This window comes from Arctopsyche grandis, chromosome 3, assembly GCF_051622035.1.
Source record: "Arctopsyche grandis isolate Sample6627 chromosome 3, ASM5162203v2, whole genome shotgun sequence".
NCBI classification, from domain to species: Eukaryota; Metazoa; Arthropoda; class Insecta; order Trichoptera; family Hydropsychidae; genus Arctopsyche; species Arctopsyche grandis.
The window spans coordinates 14,868,526-14,888,782 of NC_135357.1; the positions used below are offsets into that span (position 1 = coordinate 14,868,526).

The following is a 20,257-nucleotide window of genomic DNA, read 5'->3' on the forward strand; positions in this document are numbered from 1 at the left end:
AGTAGACTAAAATACTATTTCAATATCTAATAGCGATCAAACAAAAAACTGGGTATGCGTTCCTTAGCAACAAATACTTGATAGGTATCTACTCTAGATAGGATGGAATTTTTTTGTAAAGAAAATCCTCATAATAGCGATAAAATACAATTTATTCTTTATTAAAAACACATGGCTTCTAAAGAAACGTCCAAAGGTAGTATTTTTTAATTTGCATATCAACAAGACATCGATTTGGATCATACAAACACACTATATGACTTTTGGTTCATGTGTAGGTATAGATATTTTAAAGAATTTATTTATTTATTTTCATATGACGTGTGATAGTAATAATTAATAATGACTTGGAAAAAAAAATTGCGGATGCATTTGAAGTGTTTGATCATTCTGGAAAACAAACAGTGGATGTGCGCGAAATTGGAACCATTCTTAGATCATTAGGTGAACATTCCAAATTTGCTTTATTTTATTATAAACTAAATATTTATGTACATATAATATACAACATAAACTGCTGTAATACTAGTTACTAACTTTAAATATACATATGTACATATATCTCAATTTTAAAATATAATATCAATAAATATTTATAATAATATTATAAATATTTAACAAGACCACATATGATATAACAAACAATGGATTCCTGAGCTTTCAGAGATTGTGGTAAACTGAAATAAAATGATAATACCTACCAAGATACCTCACAATCATTAGACGGATAGTAATACGTACAGGATTCAAGATTAAACTGAAATATGAAAATATTTTGTACTGATAATAGTATTTGTGTGAATATTATAAAGGTTGCTGTCCATCAGAAGCTGAAATACAAGAAGTACTGCTTGCAACTGAGGACAAGGAAGCAACTGGTAGTATACATCTAGCCAACTTCTTACCGTACATGATTCAAAAGATTTCGGAACATAGGTATTATATGTAATTTTCTTCTTCTATTTATTTATAATTCTATTAATATTATATATGTATGTACATATGTATATTTAAAATGTATTTGTTCGGGATAAAATACATATATAATATTATAATCTGTTTCAATTACACACAATTTGTTTTATTTTTAACACAATTTTATGATAATTTCTTTGTACAATAATATATGTAATTCTTCTATATTTATATTTATCAACTGAAAATTATACCCAAATCAGTTTTTTACAACTAATAATTTTGACGACGACTTGTTTACAACTTTTGGCAATCGAAACTGGATGATTACATACAAAACAACAACTGTGCATGCATACAAATATGTATATTGATGGTTTAAAAAGCCACATTCAATATTTTCATTATATACTTAGATTTTATCCTGCCGATGCTGAAACTTTATTAGCAGCATTTAAAACTCTCGATGAAGAAAGTAAGGGATATATTACAAAGGAGAAAATCACCAAATTAATAATGGAAGAGGGAGAACAATTTACTCAAGTAAATTAATTTATACTCAAATTTTGAATATGTATCTTTTGGACACAATATAAAGTTTTATTATAGGAAGAATATGATGAAATGATGCAAATTGCGGTTGATCCTACTACTGACACAATACCTTATGAATATTACATCAATCAATTAATGGTAATTTTATTTTGTGATTTATTTTACTAAAATATCAATGTATTTAATTATTTTAAACTTATAGGTTGAGGATGATTATTTGCAAGATAATAGCAATAAAACAACTGTTACAGAAAAGTAGGAAGGAATTCAAAATTTGAATTTGAAGATGAGATGAGAAGAATTAAAGAAATTGAACGAGGAATTTAATGAAGTTTTAATTTTTACGTGTTTATTTGAAACGAAATGTCCTTATAAAAAATCTTGTAAAAATAAATAAATGAACTTACTCTACAATATTGAACTGGAACTTCAATTTATTCAAACAATCTATTTAAATCGATTTTATTTTGATTGTACCTACAGTGCTACAACACACGTGTTAATAAATTGAACAGTTTTAAGTTGGAAAGTAATACCTACTAAATTGTTTGTGACCAATAATTGTAAATATATTGTACATACATACAATGAAAACATTTATACAGACTTTTTTCAATGGAAAAAAAATCGGTTCTTTTATTAGTACAAATTCTATATAATATAATTTAAATATAATCTTTTCCAAAAAAAAACTTGATAAGAAGGGAGTTCTGGCACCTTTTTTTTTCAAAAAAAAGCTCTGCCTTTATGAGATAAAAAAGTAATATACACATGTAAAGCCACCGAGAGCGCACGAGGGCGAACTCTCTGGTCAATAGGCACGAACGTGTAGTCGGTGGTCTCGCCCTACCTCGTCGGTAGGGTTTCTGAAAACCCGTCGGGTCCGGGTTCAATATTTTAGATACCCGACGAGTCCGGGTCGGGTCCGGGTCCAAAATAAAATGTTTTAAAAACATTCGATATATAGTCAGTATAGTGCTATCCGATTTTTAAATGTGACGTTTTGATCTGTTTACTATTATTTCTAATGAATTGGTATATTTTGTTTTATATAATTGTTAATTACTTAATTTATGATTAATTTTGTGAGTTGAATTTATTATTTGCGATTTACAATCAATCAATGTTTTGTTATTGATTTATTGAATTTATTTTATTATATATTACTTATAATTTATTGTTAATTTGTGACTGGTTTTGAATCTTATTGATTTATTTTCAGCTTATGATTTGTTTTCACTGATTTTTTTTCATTTTAGATTATTTTTTATTTATCACAGTCGTTGTGACGCCTTAAAGAAACTCGCCATTTCACAGTGGTTATTGTTGTTGTTGTAAAAAATAACAATTATAATAAAATTTCAATTTTTTAATTTTTAATAAGATTTTCATAAAATATAAAAATAATTACAAAAAACATTAAATAACTATTTTTATTTTTTAACACTAGTTCTTATATAGTAATATTTAAGGAATACTAACGCATTGAGGGATTTATCCCCCAATGCCAAACTAATTTTAGTGCAAAAATTTGCTGACACCGAGAATGTCCTTTCGTTGTCTGTTGATGTAGGTTTTATTGTGCAAAGAGCATCATGGAGCCTCTCCAGATTAATTGTTCGCTTTTTCGTATTTTTACAAGTACAAACTCTTGTTTTAAATTTCCGAACAGTTCAAATTCACCACTCTCCGGTTTTTCGGCATTGTATTTCGGAAGACGGACGTGCATCCATATATGCCCCATTGAATTTTATTATCCTTAGCGGTATTCTGAGAAGAAATTATTTGCGTACGAAAATAACGTTTTACATATGTATGTACTTTAAAAGGCACGAAAATTTAAAGTTCAAATATTTCGAATTGCTTATTCCATTTCTGTTTTTCGCCTATATTTTGTTAAAAAATTAAATTTTATAACGCATTTTGATTTTAAAAAAATATTTTTAATTAATAAAAAACTATTTCTTGTTACCCGGACCCGATGGTTTTTAATCCCGGGTCTCGGGTCCGGGTTTTAGGTCCATTACCCGACGGGTTCGGGTCCGGGTCGGGTCGAGTCCAGAAACCCTACTCGTCGGCTCTCGTTGTCATCTGGACATTCGTTTGACTCTCTACATGCAATGAAAAGTACTATCGTGAGTGTTCTACTTTTTTTATGCAATCATTATGGCAATGTTTACATCTAATATATGTATTAACTTTGATTTGAACTCTTACTGATCGGACTGTGGCGGCTCGCTTATACGACATGGTCGAGTTTGGTTGCCTTCCTGCGAGTGGGGACCAATTCGGCTGGGTTCGGAGAGCCACTACTGACTCTGCCTTTAGCTGTCATATAATAAACACGTGCATTAACATGCCAGTCGTCTCATTCGTTCATCCCCCATAGGACAATATACATATATCTGAACCGTCCTGTAAACTAATATTTGGTTTTTTATTCTAATCCTTGTTCATACTTTCTATAAACGTTGGACGTAATCAAGATTATTATCGCTCATGATTAATTTTAGTTATTTTAATGTATATACATAATTTTATTATGTATATACATTAATTTTTCGATTATAAAGTGATTTAACAAAAAAGAAAGAGGAGGAAAATTTATTTCATATTTTAAAAAATTGTACGGTATTCGAAAGTGTCTCATGAGTTAATATTCATTTTTAGCCAAAAGAGGTCTAGTACCGCTGAGTCGGATAGCAGACAATGGTCTCTCAATGATTTTGGGCCATCTCTATGACCAAAATTTTGTGCACGCCAAATATATATTTTACGTTACTTCACGTTAAGATGACAATTATTTGTCGCGAATCGGCCAAAGTCAAGAGGAGATATTTTGATTTTTTTGGTAAATGGATTACGTCCCAAAAGTTAATCGCTACCAGGATAACCGCCGTTACGGAAATCGCGTACGCGGTTTCCCGGCGCACGAAAATTCGGCTTACAGAAAATTGTGCAAAGGATATTACGCGAATGTTTTTTTATGAATTTTTATTATTATTATTAAAAAAAACATTCATGCAATAATATTTGCGTAGTTTTCTGCCGAATTTTCATGCGCTGGAACCGAACCATTTTAGAGCAGGGCGTGCAACAATAATTTGTTGCGAATCGCCCAAAGTCAAGAGGAGACATTATGATTTTTATATGGCATGCGGTGACTTTTCAAATTTAAATTGGAAATTTCCGAGCAGATGCCCGCAAAATAGTATTAAAATTTTTTTTCCAAATTTAGGAAGTTTTAATTTACATATTTTAAATGGTTACGAACGATTTTACTACAAAGTTAAGTTGGAAAATTTTCGAGGAAGTTGGACTTTATATTGACATACTGAACAAAGTTTCCGGTCGGAATTCTACATAAACTCATTGTTGAGATTTTAATTTTGTAGGAAATTGTATTCGAGAGCGCTATCAACGCAGATAAAATATGATCGACAGGAAAACGTAGAGGCAGCGATGCAAACATGGCCGCCAAATCGAGCGCGTGGACCGTGTCGCACGCGTATGCATGTGTTGAGTCGCGGGAGGGTGGTGTGAGTTTGCGCGTGTGCCGGTGTAGTAGAGTGTTCGCGCTCAGTAGTCGGTCGGTGCTCGTCGCTCGGTGTTCGTTGGTTGCCTGCAGTCGTCAGCGGTCGCCAGTCGTCAGTCGTCAGTCGCCAGTTGCCACTCGTCGGTCGCCGGTCGTCGGTCGTCGGTCGCCAGTCGTCACTCGACAGTCAGAAGCGTGGTGTCTGCCGGCGCGGCGTGCGGTACGGCATGGCGTACAACGGCGGCGCCGGCAAGCGACTTGCTCACCCCCCGCCCAACAACCACGAGCTCGACATGGACAGGGTGAGTCGTTCACTTCTACTCCCCCCCCCCTCCCTCCCGCTCGCCCCTCGCCTCCCCTCGCCTCCCCTCGCCTCCCCTCGCCCCGCCGCCTCGGCCGTGTCACGTGTCAATGTCTACTGTCTACTGTCTACTGTCCACTGTCTACTCTCTGCCGGTCTCTGGTCATTGGTCATTCATTGGTTATTGGTCATCGGTCATCGGTCGTCGGTCACTTGTTAGCGCTGTCAACTGACAATTCGCGCCCGATCGCCTCGTCGAACGACACCTGAGAGGCTGAGAGCCGAGCCAGCCATAATCGTGATAACACAAGACCATCGGCACAGGTGGTCGCATTTCCCCTCCCCCCCACCCCACCCATCCCACCCCACCTCACCGTTGGCCGTAAGCGCGCGCGTCCTTTTCGTTCGATCTCATCACTTATCGCCACCTTTCACACGTCACCAGGTCTGCGACTTCATCTGTTGTTTTAAAAATTTCAAATTTTTCGATTCGATCGATATCACCGATTCGGGCTCCCAATCCTATTGGAATCGTTCGTCGACATATTTGTGCAATCGCGATTGTTCTTCTTCATTTGGGGAAACCACGCTACGCTACTGACGTTTAATTGATTATCGTTTTGTAAATAAAAACATATGCGCGTTTTGTCGGCTCGGCTCGTTCGTGTCAAATTTATTATAAAAAAATCGTTCTTTTGTTTTATTTTATTTTAACAAGAGATAATTGTTTCAGTTCAGATACGTTTATATTGTCTTTTGTTTCTTTAAATATAAGTAGCGACCGTTTTGTTTCATAGAAAAATTTAAATTTTGAATTAACTTCGTGTACTATATTTCAATTGTTATATTTTTTTATGTTCAAAAATATAAACGGCCATTGAAATTACGTAGATTTGCATTACATACATGTATTACCTGGAAGTTTCGCATATTTTGTATGAATATTTTTTTTATGATGTAATTTCTGAACGTTCGACGCATCGTTAATATTTAAAAAAAATACTATTAGGTGCCGCCGAAAAAAAAACTCTTGTGAAATAATATAATAATATGCATTTAATATTTTGCAAATTATCCACTACGTTGTAATTTTTTAAAAGGATCATTTTTTATCGTTACAATTACGGGTGCCGAAGCTTTTATGTTTAATTGGGAAATAAAAAAAAGCGTAATGACAAAAAAAAACTTTAATTGTAGGGGCAAAAGCAATAAAATAGAATTAATGGATAGGATAGGCTTCAAATGAGGGCACGATTTATTTTACGTAGGTGTGCATTCGAAAGGGTAAAAGTAGAACTAAAAAGATTCCTCGAATTCATGCGATTTTTTTTGCAGAATCGAGCAACAGGCGAACCGATCTTTTTAATTCGTATATAGCAAGTTTTTATTTCATATTTTTTAGTTCGTATCTGTAAATCGCTGTATTCACAATTATTACCCGGACAGGATTCCAGTACATATTTCAATTAATCGAACTGAGAAAAATAGTAAAACGCTTTAAAAACAAAATTTTAAAATAGGGAAAATAAACATTTTTACGATGATTTACGATCAATCTACACAAATATTAGTAGGTAGTCGTGAAATAAATGTCAATATAAATAAAACGATGTCTATTCGAATTCGACCAATCGCGCAACGATCAAACAATTTACGATCGAAAACATCTGTGCTCACTCACCTATTCGCACTTTCGTTTGGGTGATATATTAAAGATTGTCAATTCGTTAACGAGAAGTCGTCTGCGATGAATACATAGTTTTCGTAATTGGCGGATTTTTTTCATTATTTTTATTCCTCGACTTTATTGTAATTCGAAATTTTTTTAATCATTGCGATAATATCCATCTTATCCCCTTCGTATACTTACTTACGTATATTTTTCAGAGAAAACGGCTTCAAGCTATATATTAAGTCGTAATTACTTTTCCTTACAAATTTTATTAATCCTTCTGCCTTCATATTCGACTTCGGTCGGTCGAGGATTTTCCTCTTTTCAGACCGATGAAGCGTTAAAGCATTTGAGCAGCTATTGTGTTCCGTTTTCCTTCAACTGAAAATGAAATCGACACTTAAAGAAGTTTATTGTTTTTTTTTTTACTTCGATTTCAGGTTTTAAGATACCTAGCTATAGATTAATGTATAATTTAAAAATTCTATTCTAAAATCATTCGAATTTTTACATAGATGATTTTATTATTTGAAATGATCTCATCTGAAAAATGAGCTTGATATAATACTGAGACAATAAATCATGTTAAATCTTGACAGCTAAAATTCAGATTATATAAAATTTTGTTCATAGAAATATTACACTATATACATACATAAGTATTGTATGTATGTAAGAGTTGGGTATTTTATCTATCTTGTTTCGTTTTCTTTTTTTTGCATAACTATTCGAATTGGCGTGCCATAGAGAGTAATGACGTGGGATATCTCCGTTTTCAAATTGTCCCAATTGAGGCCAGTTCTCGATATAAATCATTTCTCCTCTCGAAGGCTGACGAATCTCCGATTCTAGTTTTCCGTGTTTTATCTCATTTCACCTTTTTCTGTTCGCCAAGTTTTCGTACGTTTCGCACCTTCGCCAAGTGCGGTTAAGGGTCGAAATAAGATTTGCCCACATGATTTATTACTGACCACCTAACCTTCTCCATCTATTCACTACATTATACTTGAACTGTATTTCTCACCTTTTTTTTTTCCTTAGAGCAACGGCGGATCATATGGAGAGCCTAAAAGGAAGAGGCACGACCCACCTGCGAGACCGAATCACATTTTGCTGTATACTATTGTCAATCCTGCCTATCCGATAACTGTGGTAAGATATTTTTTTTCTTTTTTAAGATGAAAACACCGAATCGCATTTTTTAACAAATAAAAGTGAATTGAATTTAAATTCTAACAAGTTGACATATCCTTGTTGTTATATTTAAATACTCGTTTTTGAAAGCTTATTATCTAACTATAATCCAAACGCCATTTTTATCCTATTGGTATGGTAACCTCCGTAACTCTGAAAACGAACTTTGTTCAGGTGAAAGCTTATCAGTTGGAATGTGAGGTGTCTGTTCTTGACACGTTTCACACAGTAAAAGCTTCCCCATCCCCCCTCTGGAATATCACACTGGGTTGATCGACGGCTCTCAACGTTTTCTCAATTTTGAAGAAATGATATTCTAATGGGATAATACATATTTGATAATTAGAAATAAGTATAATCAATACATTTTTTTTTGTTCAGTAGAGATTCCGTCACGATTTTTGACAAAATCCTCTCAATTTATGGTTATTTAAAAATAAATAAATATGTTTAGATATTGTACATTCGACAAATAATCGATGTCAAGACATGTTCATAATCCCTAATATACAAGTAGGTTTATTTGTGGAATTATTTTAAAAAACCAATTATTTTAAAAAACCATTATGAATTGTTTGGCCACGTGCTAAGCACATTAGTTTATGTACAAGTACGAAAACTACATGTGTTATTATCGTGCCAGTGTGTTTGTATTTTCATTGTGAAAATATCGTTCACTGGTCAGATTGTTTGGAGAGTTTTCCCTTTGTGAGGAAAATCCGATCGCTTTGCCGAACTTCAAAAGAATGCAAAATGGCTCGTCCCGCGGGACTTCCTTGAACATTTTCGCCATTTTTTATTATGTTGTATTTATTTTCATTTTACGGCCATGTCGTTAAGGTTTCTGGAGACCCTCGGTGACTTTTTAAACGGTCAGACCGTTAAAAGTATCGAAATAAACGTAAAACGAACAAATTTACGATCTTACGGGGATGGATGGATGTACGTATATATTGAATTTTTTCAACTCAATAATGTCGTTAGACTCATTCATTTAAGCTTATGTAATTCCAAAGGTGATTAACTTATGTAATTCTAAAGATATACATACATATGTCGTTTGCATAGCGCATACATACATACATATATGTAATAGATTTGTTAATTCAATAGCTCCAATTTGGCAACGTTTTCCCCTATTTTTGCCAAATTGAAACGAACCCGACTTCGCCATTTGTTAGAATTGATTTTACAGGTTAAGTGGGATTTTTTGAAAGTTTGAAAATTTTGATATATTCCTCGCAACTACAGATTTTTCCCAAGATTAGAGGTTGTGATCGAGAAATCTCGTCTCGAGAATTCTCGAGAAATTTTGATTCTCGTTTCTCGAGAATATTTTACTGTGAAAATTCGAGATTCTCGTATCTCGAGAAATCGTTTATTAGAATCTCGAAAATATCGAGAATATTTTAAATTTATCACTACGTGTTTATGTTCAATAAACTGACTGATTTGTATACTTGTTAACTCGTAAATAATTTTGTGAAGTATTGTAATATGTATAGCTGGTCAGTATTTTTATTATTTGTCGGGTAAGTTATTATCCGGTCATCATATAAGTACATATACACATGTCACAACGAAATCGCACTATTTTAAAGTTACATATATGTGCATGTAGGTACTAGTCACTAGTGGGAAAGTATTCGGTTATGATATCACTAAAACGCTAGTGAAAATATATTTTCACTGACAATATGACCCCACTGTAACACATAAAACAAATATTTTTGATTTATTATTTATTTATTCGTGTATTTGCTCCTTATATATTAATCAACGTATATTCAGTATTTTAATATGCATAGATGTTCAGTATTTTTATTATTTGTCCGGTCACAAAAATACAAGCAAAGCCGGGTGGCGAAACTGGGAATTTTATAAAATTCTTTGTTACATATTGTTATTTTTACTATTTTAAATTACTTTTGTATATTTTTATTTTCTTTTCGTGCCTTCTTTTATAATTTTTTTTTTATATAATTTTACTTTCTTTTCTATTCAATGTTCTATTGTATCTCTCTATATATTTCTTTCATCATGTCTTAAATAAAGTTATAAACCCCTGATATAATATACATATGTAGTGTTTGTGTCCTTTTGATGTTGTCGATTTTATATGCTAAAAAAATCAATTCACTATATTAAAAAAAAAAATTATACTTTCTCGAGAATTCTTGAGAATCTCGAGCAAATAAGATTCTCAAATCTCGAGATTCAAATATTCCGAGAAAATGAGATTTTCGAATCTCGAGAATCAAAAAAAGTCGAGAAATCACAACCTCTACCCAAGATGGAGTCATCGATTTTTATGAAACGTGAAATGTTTTAGATTTTTCGCATGAGTACACGATGTACATGCGATGAATTTGAAATAGACACCTGCTTTTTAATGATTATGAAGTTTGTTTAATTACCTTTTCGCTGACACCGACCGCCCAGATTGCAATGTTGATATTATCACACCTTTATTGCTGGCAATAATACGTTATAATTTTGGGGACTTTCGTAGAATACCAGCGAGTAACTGGTGGAAGCCTAGCTAGTTATGGTGACGTTAATATTCAAGTGTGTCACCGAAAGGCCGGCGTTTCTCAAACTGTGAATGACGACACCCTTGGGACTCGTGAACCTTTTACTGACCCGTTCGCGTCAAAGTAAGTTTGCGCGTAATCGCGTCCCTTAAAATATTCACCCCCTACCACCATGTTTTTACGGCCAAACTTTTATCGTGGACAGTTTTCTTGATAAACTCTTAAATTTTATCTCGCGTGTAGATACGAGATGCACTTCAAGCAATTTGAAAATATATCTTTGTGCGATTTTTAAAATGTTGGTGTAATTCAATATAATATTTTCAATATCTTCAAATGTGTGCCATTTGCAGAATTGAAACTTATTCACGAATCGACCAGTTATTTTCAAATATGACTCAATATATACATATGACAGATATTTTAAATAAAAAGCAATTTATTCTTGTATATTCGTTCTATCGAAATTATTTAGAAAGTCAATGGTGCCTACTTTTTGGAAATTTTCATGCGGTAGTGATTGTATAATTAGAAAAAAAAATGTTATTTTTTAATAAGATATTATTTGGTTGAGTTGGAAAGATGCCGGTAATTAGAAATCCTAAGATTGTTTAGTTAAATGTTGAAAACTTCTGCTTTAAACGATGACGATATTTTCCCATTCTTTTTCGCCTTTTATGACGATGTGCCGCAACGTTATGATATCGCGTTATACCCGTAGGCATCCGACGGGAATAAACGGATTCGATGGGGGAGGAAATTCGTAAAAGATTCACCAGAAGCATTATGTGAGAGCGTATCGAACGAATTAGTTTTCTCTCACAATCATTGTGTTGGGTTTTATTTATATTTTCCAACGATTAAAGTGATATATTGTTCTACGTTCATTATTGTGTTGCAGTTCATGGACAAAATATTCTTTATTTATTTTTTTGTATAAATGTTACAGCGCAGCTTTTGTTAATACCTAGTACCTACCGAAAAATGCTATGTAATTTTTGAATGAATGATTACAGATAATTAATACTTTATGTTGCGTTTACATACTCAATGGTTTGCGAAAAACTGATACCAAAGCCAAAGTTTTAGAACAAATCAGTGGATTTTCAATGTTTCTGTTAGTCAAAATGTGGGAGTTTTCCATCAAATATTCATGGTCAAAATCTCTCTGAAACATAAAATGTACACAATGAGCTTCTCCGGTTTATGTATATTTTCGTCTTTGCTGAAACCCTTGGTTAAGCAATATCATATTTTATGTGTACATATTATATGTACATACGGTGGGAGGATTTGTATTCAAGTATTGAAAATTACATTTTTTCCATAACAGCTAATAATGAACCGCATTTATTATTTCCGTCTATATATGTAATATATACATATATATATATATATATATATATATATATATATATATATATATATATATATATATATATATATATATATAATCTTATATTGTAATGATTGCCATATGTGTATTGCTTGTTTCCTTTTTTAGATTTACACAATATTTTTGAGATCGTTTTACATCGAAAACAATTTATTTGAAGTCTTCTGAGGTAGTTCTCACCCAAAGAGCTTATCCGATGACCTACTCCATCGGCATCGTCGCAAGTTTTATTTAGTTTTTTTCCCCTATTCTTTTAATACTCTTTTTTTTATATACATACGCTCTTTCTAACCCCCCCAAGATAATCCCCGAAGTCGCGGCGATGCGATAAAATCTACATTAAATAGATTGGCAATCGTCTTTGAGCTGCGATTTCCAACATTTTTTTATCCATAACAACCTTCACCCATAGACGATACAAACACCCCTGCTATTGAAGAAATTACTCAAATAATCCATTTTCACCTGTCTCTTATTATTATTATTTAATATATTCGTGAAATAATATTAATCCAAGTCGATTGGTTAGTTAATTTGTATAAAATAAATACCTGTAACACTTGTGCAAATATTATTTTTTTCAGTTGTGTCTATTAACTTCGGTTAAACTATATTTTATAATTCACAAATGGTATTTAAATTTATCGTTGATTTTATTGTCATATTGGAACTTTGTTAAATGTATATATGTATTTGCATTCTACATATTTGCAGTGTTACAATGTTAAATTTGCTAAAAAAAAAATTGAATGCGTTTCTGTCATTCTTTTCATTCATCAATTGTGATTTTTCGCAAACATCGAGCAAAGTTTTTCAACATTCTTAGCGTACCATTTTCTATTGTTCCTATCGAATCGGTCCAATGAAATCAAAGGAATCTTGCGTTGAAATGTGGGAAAGGTCGACTATTGAATATGATTTATGTTCCACTTTCGTAACCGCAAGGGTGATTTGGGTTATACTGAGAGAAAGGGGGGGGGGGGGATGAGGGGGTTAAACATAAAATGCTTTTTGGTTCACCCAATAAAAAACAAAGTGTTCTCATTTGTTTGCGGTTCCGTGGTATGCTTGTACATACATCTAATATATAATTTGGAAAGAGACTCTGTATGTATGTAACCTTCGTTCGTTCGTTGGGTCGTAAATCCATGACGTCGTCGAACAAATAGTTCGATTTTTTTTCGATTCAAAGGATTCGAAGTCCCCGGGGGCGAAGGCTCTGGGGTACGACGGCGCCGTTGGCGAAGGTGCCTTCGCGCCAGGGGTAAAGGTGTTGGGGGGGGGGGGGGGGGCGCCGGATTCTGGTATACATATATGTATGTAATATCGAAAGAGACATATACATTTGTCTGTATATATGTATGTGTGTTTGTTCGTGACAGTCAATTTAATAAAAAAAACAAATGAATATTCAAATAAATTCATATAAAATAAAACTATTCAAGTAAATTTAATAAAATGTTTACTATTAGATTAGTCATGTTTAAGCGGTTTATATTACAAATACCGAGCGAAGTCAGGTAAAACCGCTAGTCCCATATATTTTTAGGGCGAAATGATGAGCGATTTATTTCAGCCATCATTTTGTAAGCATTGTATTATTATATTATATTTTCCATAATTTGTATACCCGGGTAAAACCACTGGTATTATCATACATATAAAAGCTTGTACACATATTTTGCTAAAAGATCGTCGAACTTTTATCTTTTTGGGCGCCCTCGCCCATATTCTGCTTATGAGTATCATATTTTTAAACGTAGGTGCTTTTAGATTTCCGTACAATATAGGTTTGACTTCTCTACGATGATTTAACCTCTAACGATATCAGTTTTTCATATGGGAGTATGCGCAGTCGTTATCGAGCTAACTTGCCTTCCTTCTATGGGACATGTTTAAACCCAAGAGATAAAGATAGTGGATGTATATTTTTAGGGCGACCCCTACCCAATTTTTTGCAAATACATTTTTATTAAGAAATAAAAAAAATCAATAGTTTGATTTGAATTTGAGGCACATTTAATTCTACATGTCGTAACGAAGAATAACCCACGTTCACAAAGGTTGAAAGGGTTTGAAATTAATCAGGGCCCGGATCGAGTCCGGTGGGAGAATAAAGGTTCAAATGGAGCAAAATGATTCAATGGTGCCGATTTTGGATACGCCAGTGTTTTAAGCGATAGAACCGAGCTTTTCTTATAAATTAAAATGATTTGATATACAAAATTTCATAGCAAACTTGGATCTTTCTGTACGAAAAACTATATGGTAAAATTTTGTATTCATTCTTGATAGAATGGAATGACAATGCTAGAACTTAAAAATGATGATAAAGTTCAATAACTTCAATATTCTGCTTTGTTCATTGAATGGAAAATCCACGATTTCCTCGAAATTTTCCTCGTCATTTGTACTGTACCTGCATGGTATTATATTTCTCCATTTTTGCTAACCTCTTATACGTTTCACATGGATTTCGTGTAAGCGGTCATTTTTTATATCTCTTATTATCCCTTATCCGATCGCATTCATAATTTGCCATATTGCTCATTTTGGTCATCAATATAATTATACCATCTGTACGAGTTGTATTTAATTTATCGAATGTCTTCCGGTTATGTAATAGATGGAAATTATATTAAGAGTTAATTCGTCTTCTTTTTTCAAATTGTTCGTTCTATTACCGTAAAATTTGCTAGGCCAATTTTTTTAATAGAAAAACATAAGCTCGTTGAAACAGTTGTCTGATAATGTTATCATTGAGATTGTTAGCCGTTAAGTGTTTGGAGTCGAAAAAGAGTTCAAAAGGCTCCATAGTTGCATTTAGAGTTAAAAATTTTAGTGGCATAATTTAGAGATAAGGATAACGCGTGTTTACGGTGGCTCGAACGCAAAATGCGCACGCTCCGAAGGCGACTAATCCTTTTAACAGTAAGTCCCCGATAATAACTCTATGTTACGGCCATATTTGATCCTAAATCCGCGTTCCCTTTTGTTGGTGAAGTTTGCTCGTTCTATGTATGCGAAGCGCGTTAAGTAAGACCTGCACGAATCGCCATAAGCCAGCTCGAAAGTACCACCCCTTTACCCTCCCTCCTTCAACGCCATATTTATGACGGGCATGTTTGTCGTTTTAAAGTACGTTTAGGAAGTTCTCGAGATAAGGCCGAAGATGCTCGCTGTCGACATATCCTCACAATACTTCCGCTATTAAGATAAGCTTCGCTAACCCCTATCCGACCGGCGAGCAACCCATATCCTCCCGATGGGTTTCAAGATCAACATTGCGCCTGCGTTCCGTCGCCTCGCCTAATGTCGGCGCAGATTACGCGAAAATGGCGGATTATTCACGAATTCGAAATTTAAATTTATAAAGAGCCGTTCGTTACCTCTTGCGCAAAATTTTAGGACGCAGCCATATAACTTTCACTCCCTTCACATCCCTCTAATGATAGCAGTCGTGGTTGGCTACGCAATCATGACTCGTGCATAAAACATCTCCATTTCGTGGGACATGTCTCGGCGCTTGCGCGCTATCTCGCCAAGGACAAATAATGGTTTTTTTTTAACCTTTTGAACGTACATAGTTCGTCTGCTTGAAAATTTTTATCATTAACACGATTACGAAATTGAGTGATGCATTAAAATAAATTTGCTGTTCGTTGTAAATTACGTAATATTGATTTTAAAATTATTGAATTTTATTTACGTATTTATTTAAAATACAGTTTTTTTATGTACATACTAGCACTGTTGTCATTTTTCACGGGATCGTGTAACGTTTCAGTGTAGAAGGAACTTTGAGTAATATTGTGGATTGGATGGCGGTTCCTTTATCTATGAGTGGCTTTATGTCTAAGCTAAAGCTTAATATGTATTAAGATTAACTATTCGAAACTATTTTAATAATTCCATGTTGGATTTTCTATTAACAAATTTAGATTGTCAGAATATTATTATTTCAAATTCAGTTGATTCCTTGGTTCCTGAAGACAGCTATCATCCTGCTCTTGATATTCATTTAAAATTAACTATAACTTATTCCTCACTTCGTTTAATAAATAACTGTCTTAATACCTCTGTCCTAAATGGATGGTTATTTACAAATGTTGATTTCAAATATTTAAATGATATTCTTTGTAATTGTCAATGGGAGCGAGTTTATGAGTGCAAATATGTTAATTTGGCCCTCTCTAATTTCTATGACATTATATATTCTATTTTTAATGATTGTTTTCGGTTGAAAGGATTAGTGACGAGTAAAAGGATTTATCCGCCTTGGTTTACTAAAGAAATTATTAATCTCTTAAAAAGTAAATATCAAACACATAAACTCTGGAAGAAATCGAGCAATCCTCTTATCTTAAATAATTTCCGTATTTTACGTACGGAAATTAAGAAATTAATTAATAATGCATATAATGTTTATGTAGCTGATTGTGAAAGTTCCATAGTTAAAAACCCTAAGAAATTCTGGAACTTCATCAATTCTAAACGTGTAAATCGTGTAAAGTCGACCATTATGTACAATGATTCTGGATTGTTAGAGGGTGATCAAAACATTGCTAATGGATTTGCCGACTTTTTTAAGACAGTTTTCAATAATCCTACTGATTCCATGGAACCTACCAATGACTCGGAATTTACTTTCCCCACTTTAGCGATTAATCATCTTGACTCTTCCGATCTGAAATATGGCTTTCTAAAGTTAAAAAATATTTATTCTTCCGGTCCTGACTCCATCCCTAATTACATCCTAAAAGGATGTGAGGTTAGTCTCTTAGAACCTTTAAAATTCATTTTTAATTTAATTCTAAGGAACTCTTCATTCCCCAATTTATGGAAATGCTCTAAAGTAACTCCTATTCATAAGAAGGACGATAAATCTTGTGTAAGGAACTACAGACCAATAACTATCTTGTCAGCGCCAGCCAAAATGTTTGAGGTAATATTACACAGATACATTTTTAATCACTTTCAAAGTATGCTCATTGATCAGCAGCATGGCTTTCGTCCGGCCAGATCAGCCATTACCAACTTGTTATGTTTCTCTAATGACATAACCAGCACTTTGGATTGTAATAATCAAATGGATGTAATATATACTGATTTTGAGAAGGCGTTTGATAAAGTTGATCATAAAATTTTGGTTAGTAAATTAAGTTTTATTGGATTTACTTATAATCTTGTTGGTCTTTTTATTTCTTATTTACAGGATCGACGTCAATTCGTTAAGTTTGGGAGTTGCTTTTCTTATGAGTATGTTGCCACTTCTGGGATTCCCCAAGGATCAAATCTTGGCCCTTTATTATTCCTAATATTTATCAACGATATTCAATCTTCTATTCACCATTCTAAATTTTTATTATATGCGGATGACTTAAAAATCTATAAGAGAATAATTGATTTACCTGACGCTCTTTATTTGCAAGAGGATTTGAATTCTATTTATGAATGGGCTAATGTTAATAAACTTCCCTTCAATATCCTAAAGTGTCGGGTCATTTCTTACTCTCGTTCTCGTTCTCCTATTAAATATCCGTATAAATTTCATGATTCTCTTCTTCAGAGAGAATTATTTATATCTGATCTGGGAATAGTCTTCGAAAATAGTTGGAGTTTCAACATTCACATTGAGAATATCTGTGATAGGGCAACAAAAATCCTTGGATTCGTAATCCGTAATTCGTCCGAACTAGGGCTCACTGCCATTCGTCTCTTATATTGTACATTAGTTCGCAGTGTGCTCGAGTTTGGCTCCATTATATGGTCTCCCTATCAACTTCGTTACTCTCTAATGTTGGAACGAGTCCAAAGGAAATTCCTTAGATTTTTATATCTGAAGACATTTGGATTTTATCCATATCTGTTCCCTAGTGCCTTTGTCTTGGGATCTTTGGGTTTCAACTCCCTGGCAAAGAGAAGAGATTTATTTCTTGGGAAACATTTCGTAAAATTACTTAGAGGAGAGATTCACAATCCCACTATCCTGGAGAAACTAAAATTCTGGGCCCCGGAAAATCGTAGAGTTTTAAGAAAACATGATATATTTTTACCAATTAGGGCTAAATCAAACGTGCTCATGAACTCCCCCCTCTCGAGAGCTGTTCGACTCCTTAACTTACTGGCACATTACTTGGACCTATTCGATGCCAGTTATGTTGAGTTGGTGGAACACATCCTAAATAGCACGATATAAATTTTTCAATCTTATTTCTTTGTTTTTATTTTGTGTACATATTTTTTACTTGATTTTTATTATTTTTTATGATGTTTTTTTTTTATTTATGATTTTTATTATTTTCTTATGTTTTTTTTTATTTATGATTTTTATTATTTTTTTTATGATGTTTTTTTTGTAATTTTTATGATTTTTATTATTTGTATTAAAATCACATTGACGCTTTGGGGCAACCTGTCAAGTCTCTGTGGTATTGATTTTTTAAAATAAATAAATAAATAAATAAGTATGTATATGTAAAGGAGTACAATCTATTGTGTAGTACCTATGTATTTACATTCACATACATACATCTACATATGTGTAGTTCTAATGTCAAGTGGTCGCATCATCACGAAGCACTCGTTTCATTCATTGCGGTCGTAACGTACATATATCGGAGTTACAGAGGGCGTAATAAAATAAACAGCCTTATACGTTTTGTATTATTTCGACGCTTTTTCGAATTTGCGGTCGGTGGTCCGTAAATATACTTTTCGCACGCGGCACAAACGAGGCCTCGGCTCGCGTCGCATTTTAGGGCTTCGTTATATTGACACTTTTCCGGGGCTTTATTCCGGGATTTGGGTTTTCTCGCAGGTGTAACAGGTCCTCGGCATGTATTTTTAATGCTGTTCCCTTTTGCGCGGCCGCCATCAACCTCCGTTGTCTTTTGGAGGATCCTCCGACTCTCACTTTTTATTTACACTCATCTGCCGAAAGGTCTGCTTTTACAGACGCCACTCGCGCAAATGAATTTTCCATTTTCTTTCTCGGCTCCGTGACGCATGTGCATTAGAACGCATCGACGGTGTGTGCAATATTATTTTTTTATTTATATAATAAAGTCTCTACATAGGTATACTAGTTTCAATTTAAGTTTACGATCTGTTATGGTCTATATTTGGCTGGCGTAGTTAGGAATTTTCGATTTTGATTTTTTAAAATATGAAATTAAATAATTGAAATTATTTTTTGGTACATATTTATTTACATATGATTATTAGTATAATCACATCAAATCCAGGCTCAGCAGCAACGATTTCATTGAGAAGACGAATAGCTCTTGGAATAGGAACCATTAGATAAAGAAATGTGCGAGCAGGCGGTACAACCATCAAATGATGATGTCTACCACGCACATAGTTAATAATGGCATTACGTGATTAATTATCCCACTTGAACCCAAATGGCTTTTTATGATCTGCAATGATACCAGCCTAAATAGTTGCTTGGATCTTTTCATATTTCTGGATCGTAAATTGAAGGTGACGCAAAATAATATGTACATATAAGCAGGGCCGATGAGTGGGCGGAGAGGGGAGGAAAGGGTATGTAAATAACCCGGGCCCGGCTTTCGAAGGGGGCCCGGGGCCCCCGCAAAAAGTATGTACATTTTTAGCAAAAGTATAAAAGCATTATTTGGCCTTTATACTGTTGGGGTTTTTGGACACTAAGCAAAATTGTATAACTGTTTTCAAGTAACGGATTTTAGCTACTTATGGCTTAATACAATTTAGGGAAAGATCTGTTCTGGTGTTCAGAATGGTCAGTTCCCTCGTCACAGTATCCAAAACAAATTAGCAAAATAACCCTTAGCCGATTCAAGCAGGTAACAAGCGGACTTTTACATCGATAATAAAGATAAAATATTTCACATTTACCTGTTTGCAAATTTGCTATGAAACTTTTAACTTAAAATTACAAATGTGATGCACGTGCTATTCCTAGAATAATTCAACAGAAATATACTAAAAAATTATTGATTTTAATCGTTAAAAGTATCCGTTTGTCTTTCGACTTAAGTTATTCAAATATGTTAAAATTTTCCTGTATAATTGCGAACGGTGGACTGGATTTAGAATATTTCAAATCAAACACTTTTTAAATTAATAATATTTGTCGTTTACGAATTCATTTTTATGTTGTTGTAGT

At 33.6% G+C, this 20,257-nt stretch overlaps 2 protein-coding genes across 3 annotated transcripts in view; both read left to right on the forward strand.

Annotated features, from left to right (window-relative positions):
• The first annotated feature begins 75 nt into the window (after window positions 1-75).
• LOC143909587 (dynein regulatory complex protein 8) lies at window positions 76-2,089 on the forward strand. The gene is made up of 6 exons (XM_077427641.1): window positions 76-196; window positions 331-444; window positions 813-936; window positions 1,332-1,458; window positions 1,525-1,608; window positions 1,673-2,089. The coding sequence occupies exons 1-6, from the start codon at window positions 172-174 to the stop codon at window positions 1,727-1,729; spliced, it is 531 nt and encodes a 176-aa protein (XP_077283767.1). The 5' UTR covers window positions 76-171; the 3' UTR covers window positions 1,730-2,089.
• A 2,887-nt stretch (window positions 2,090-4,976) lies between these two features.
• LOC143909398 (heterogeneous nuclear ribonucleoprotein L-like) overlaps window positions 4,977-20,257 on the forward strand; it is a 167,511-nt gene continuing 152,230 nt past the window's right edge. For both annotated transcript variants that reach the window (XM_077427361.1, XM_077427363.1), the window contains exons 1-2: window positions 4,977-5,307; window positions 8,020-8,130. In XM_077427361.1, the coding sequence (XP_077283487.1) occupies window positions 5,233-5,307; window positions 8,020-8,130 (186 nt within the window). In that variant the 5' untranslated portion in view covers window positions 4,977-5,232. The remainder of the gene's footprint in view (window positions 5,308-8,019; window positions 8,131-20,257) is intronic.

Excerpts from the sequence above, each read along its gene's own strand:
- LOC143909587 (XM_077427641.1), top strand. The coding sequence starts at position 172 with ATGGCTTCTAAAGAAACGTCCAAAG. Across the intron at positions 445-812 it reads AACCATTCTTAGATCATTAG|GTTGCTGTCCATCAGAAGCT; the intron begins GTGAACATTCCA and ends AATATTATAAAG. Across the intron at positions 1,459-1,524 it reads AGGGAGAACAATTTACTCAA|GAAGAATATGATGAAATGAT; the intron begins GTAAATTAATTT and ends GTTTTATTATAG.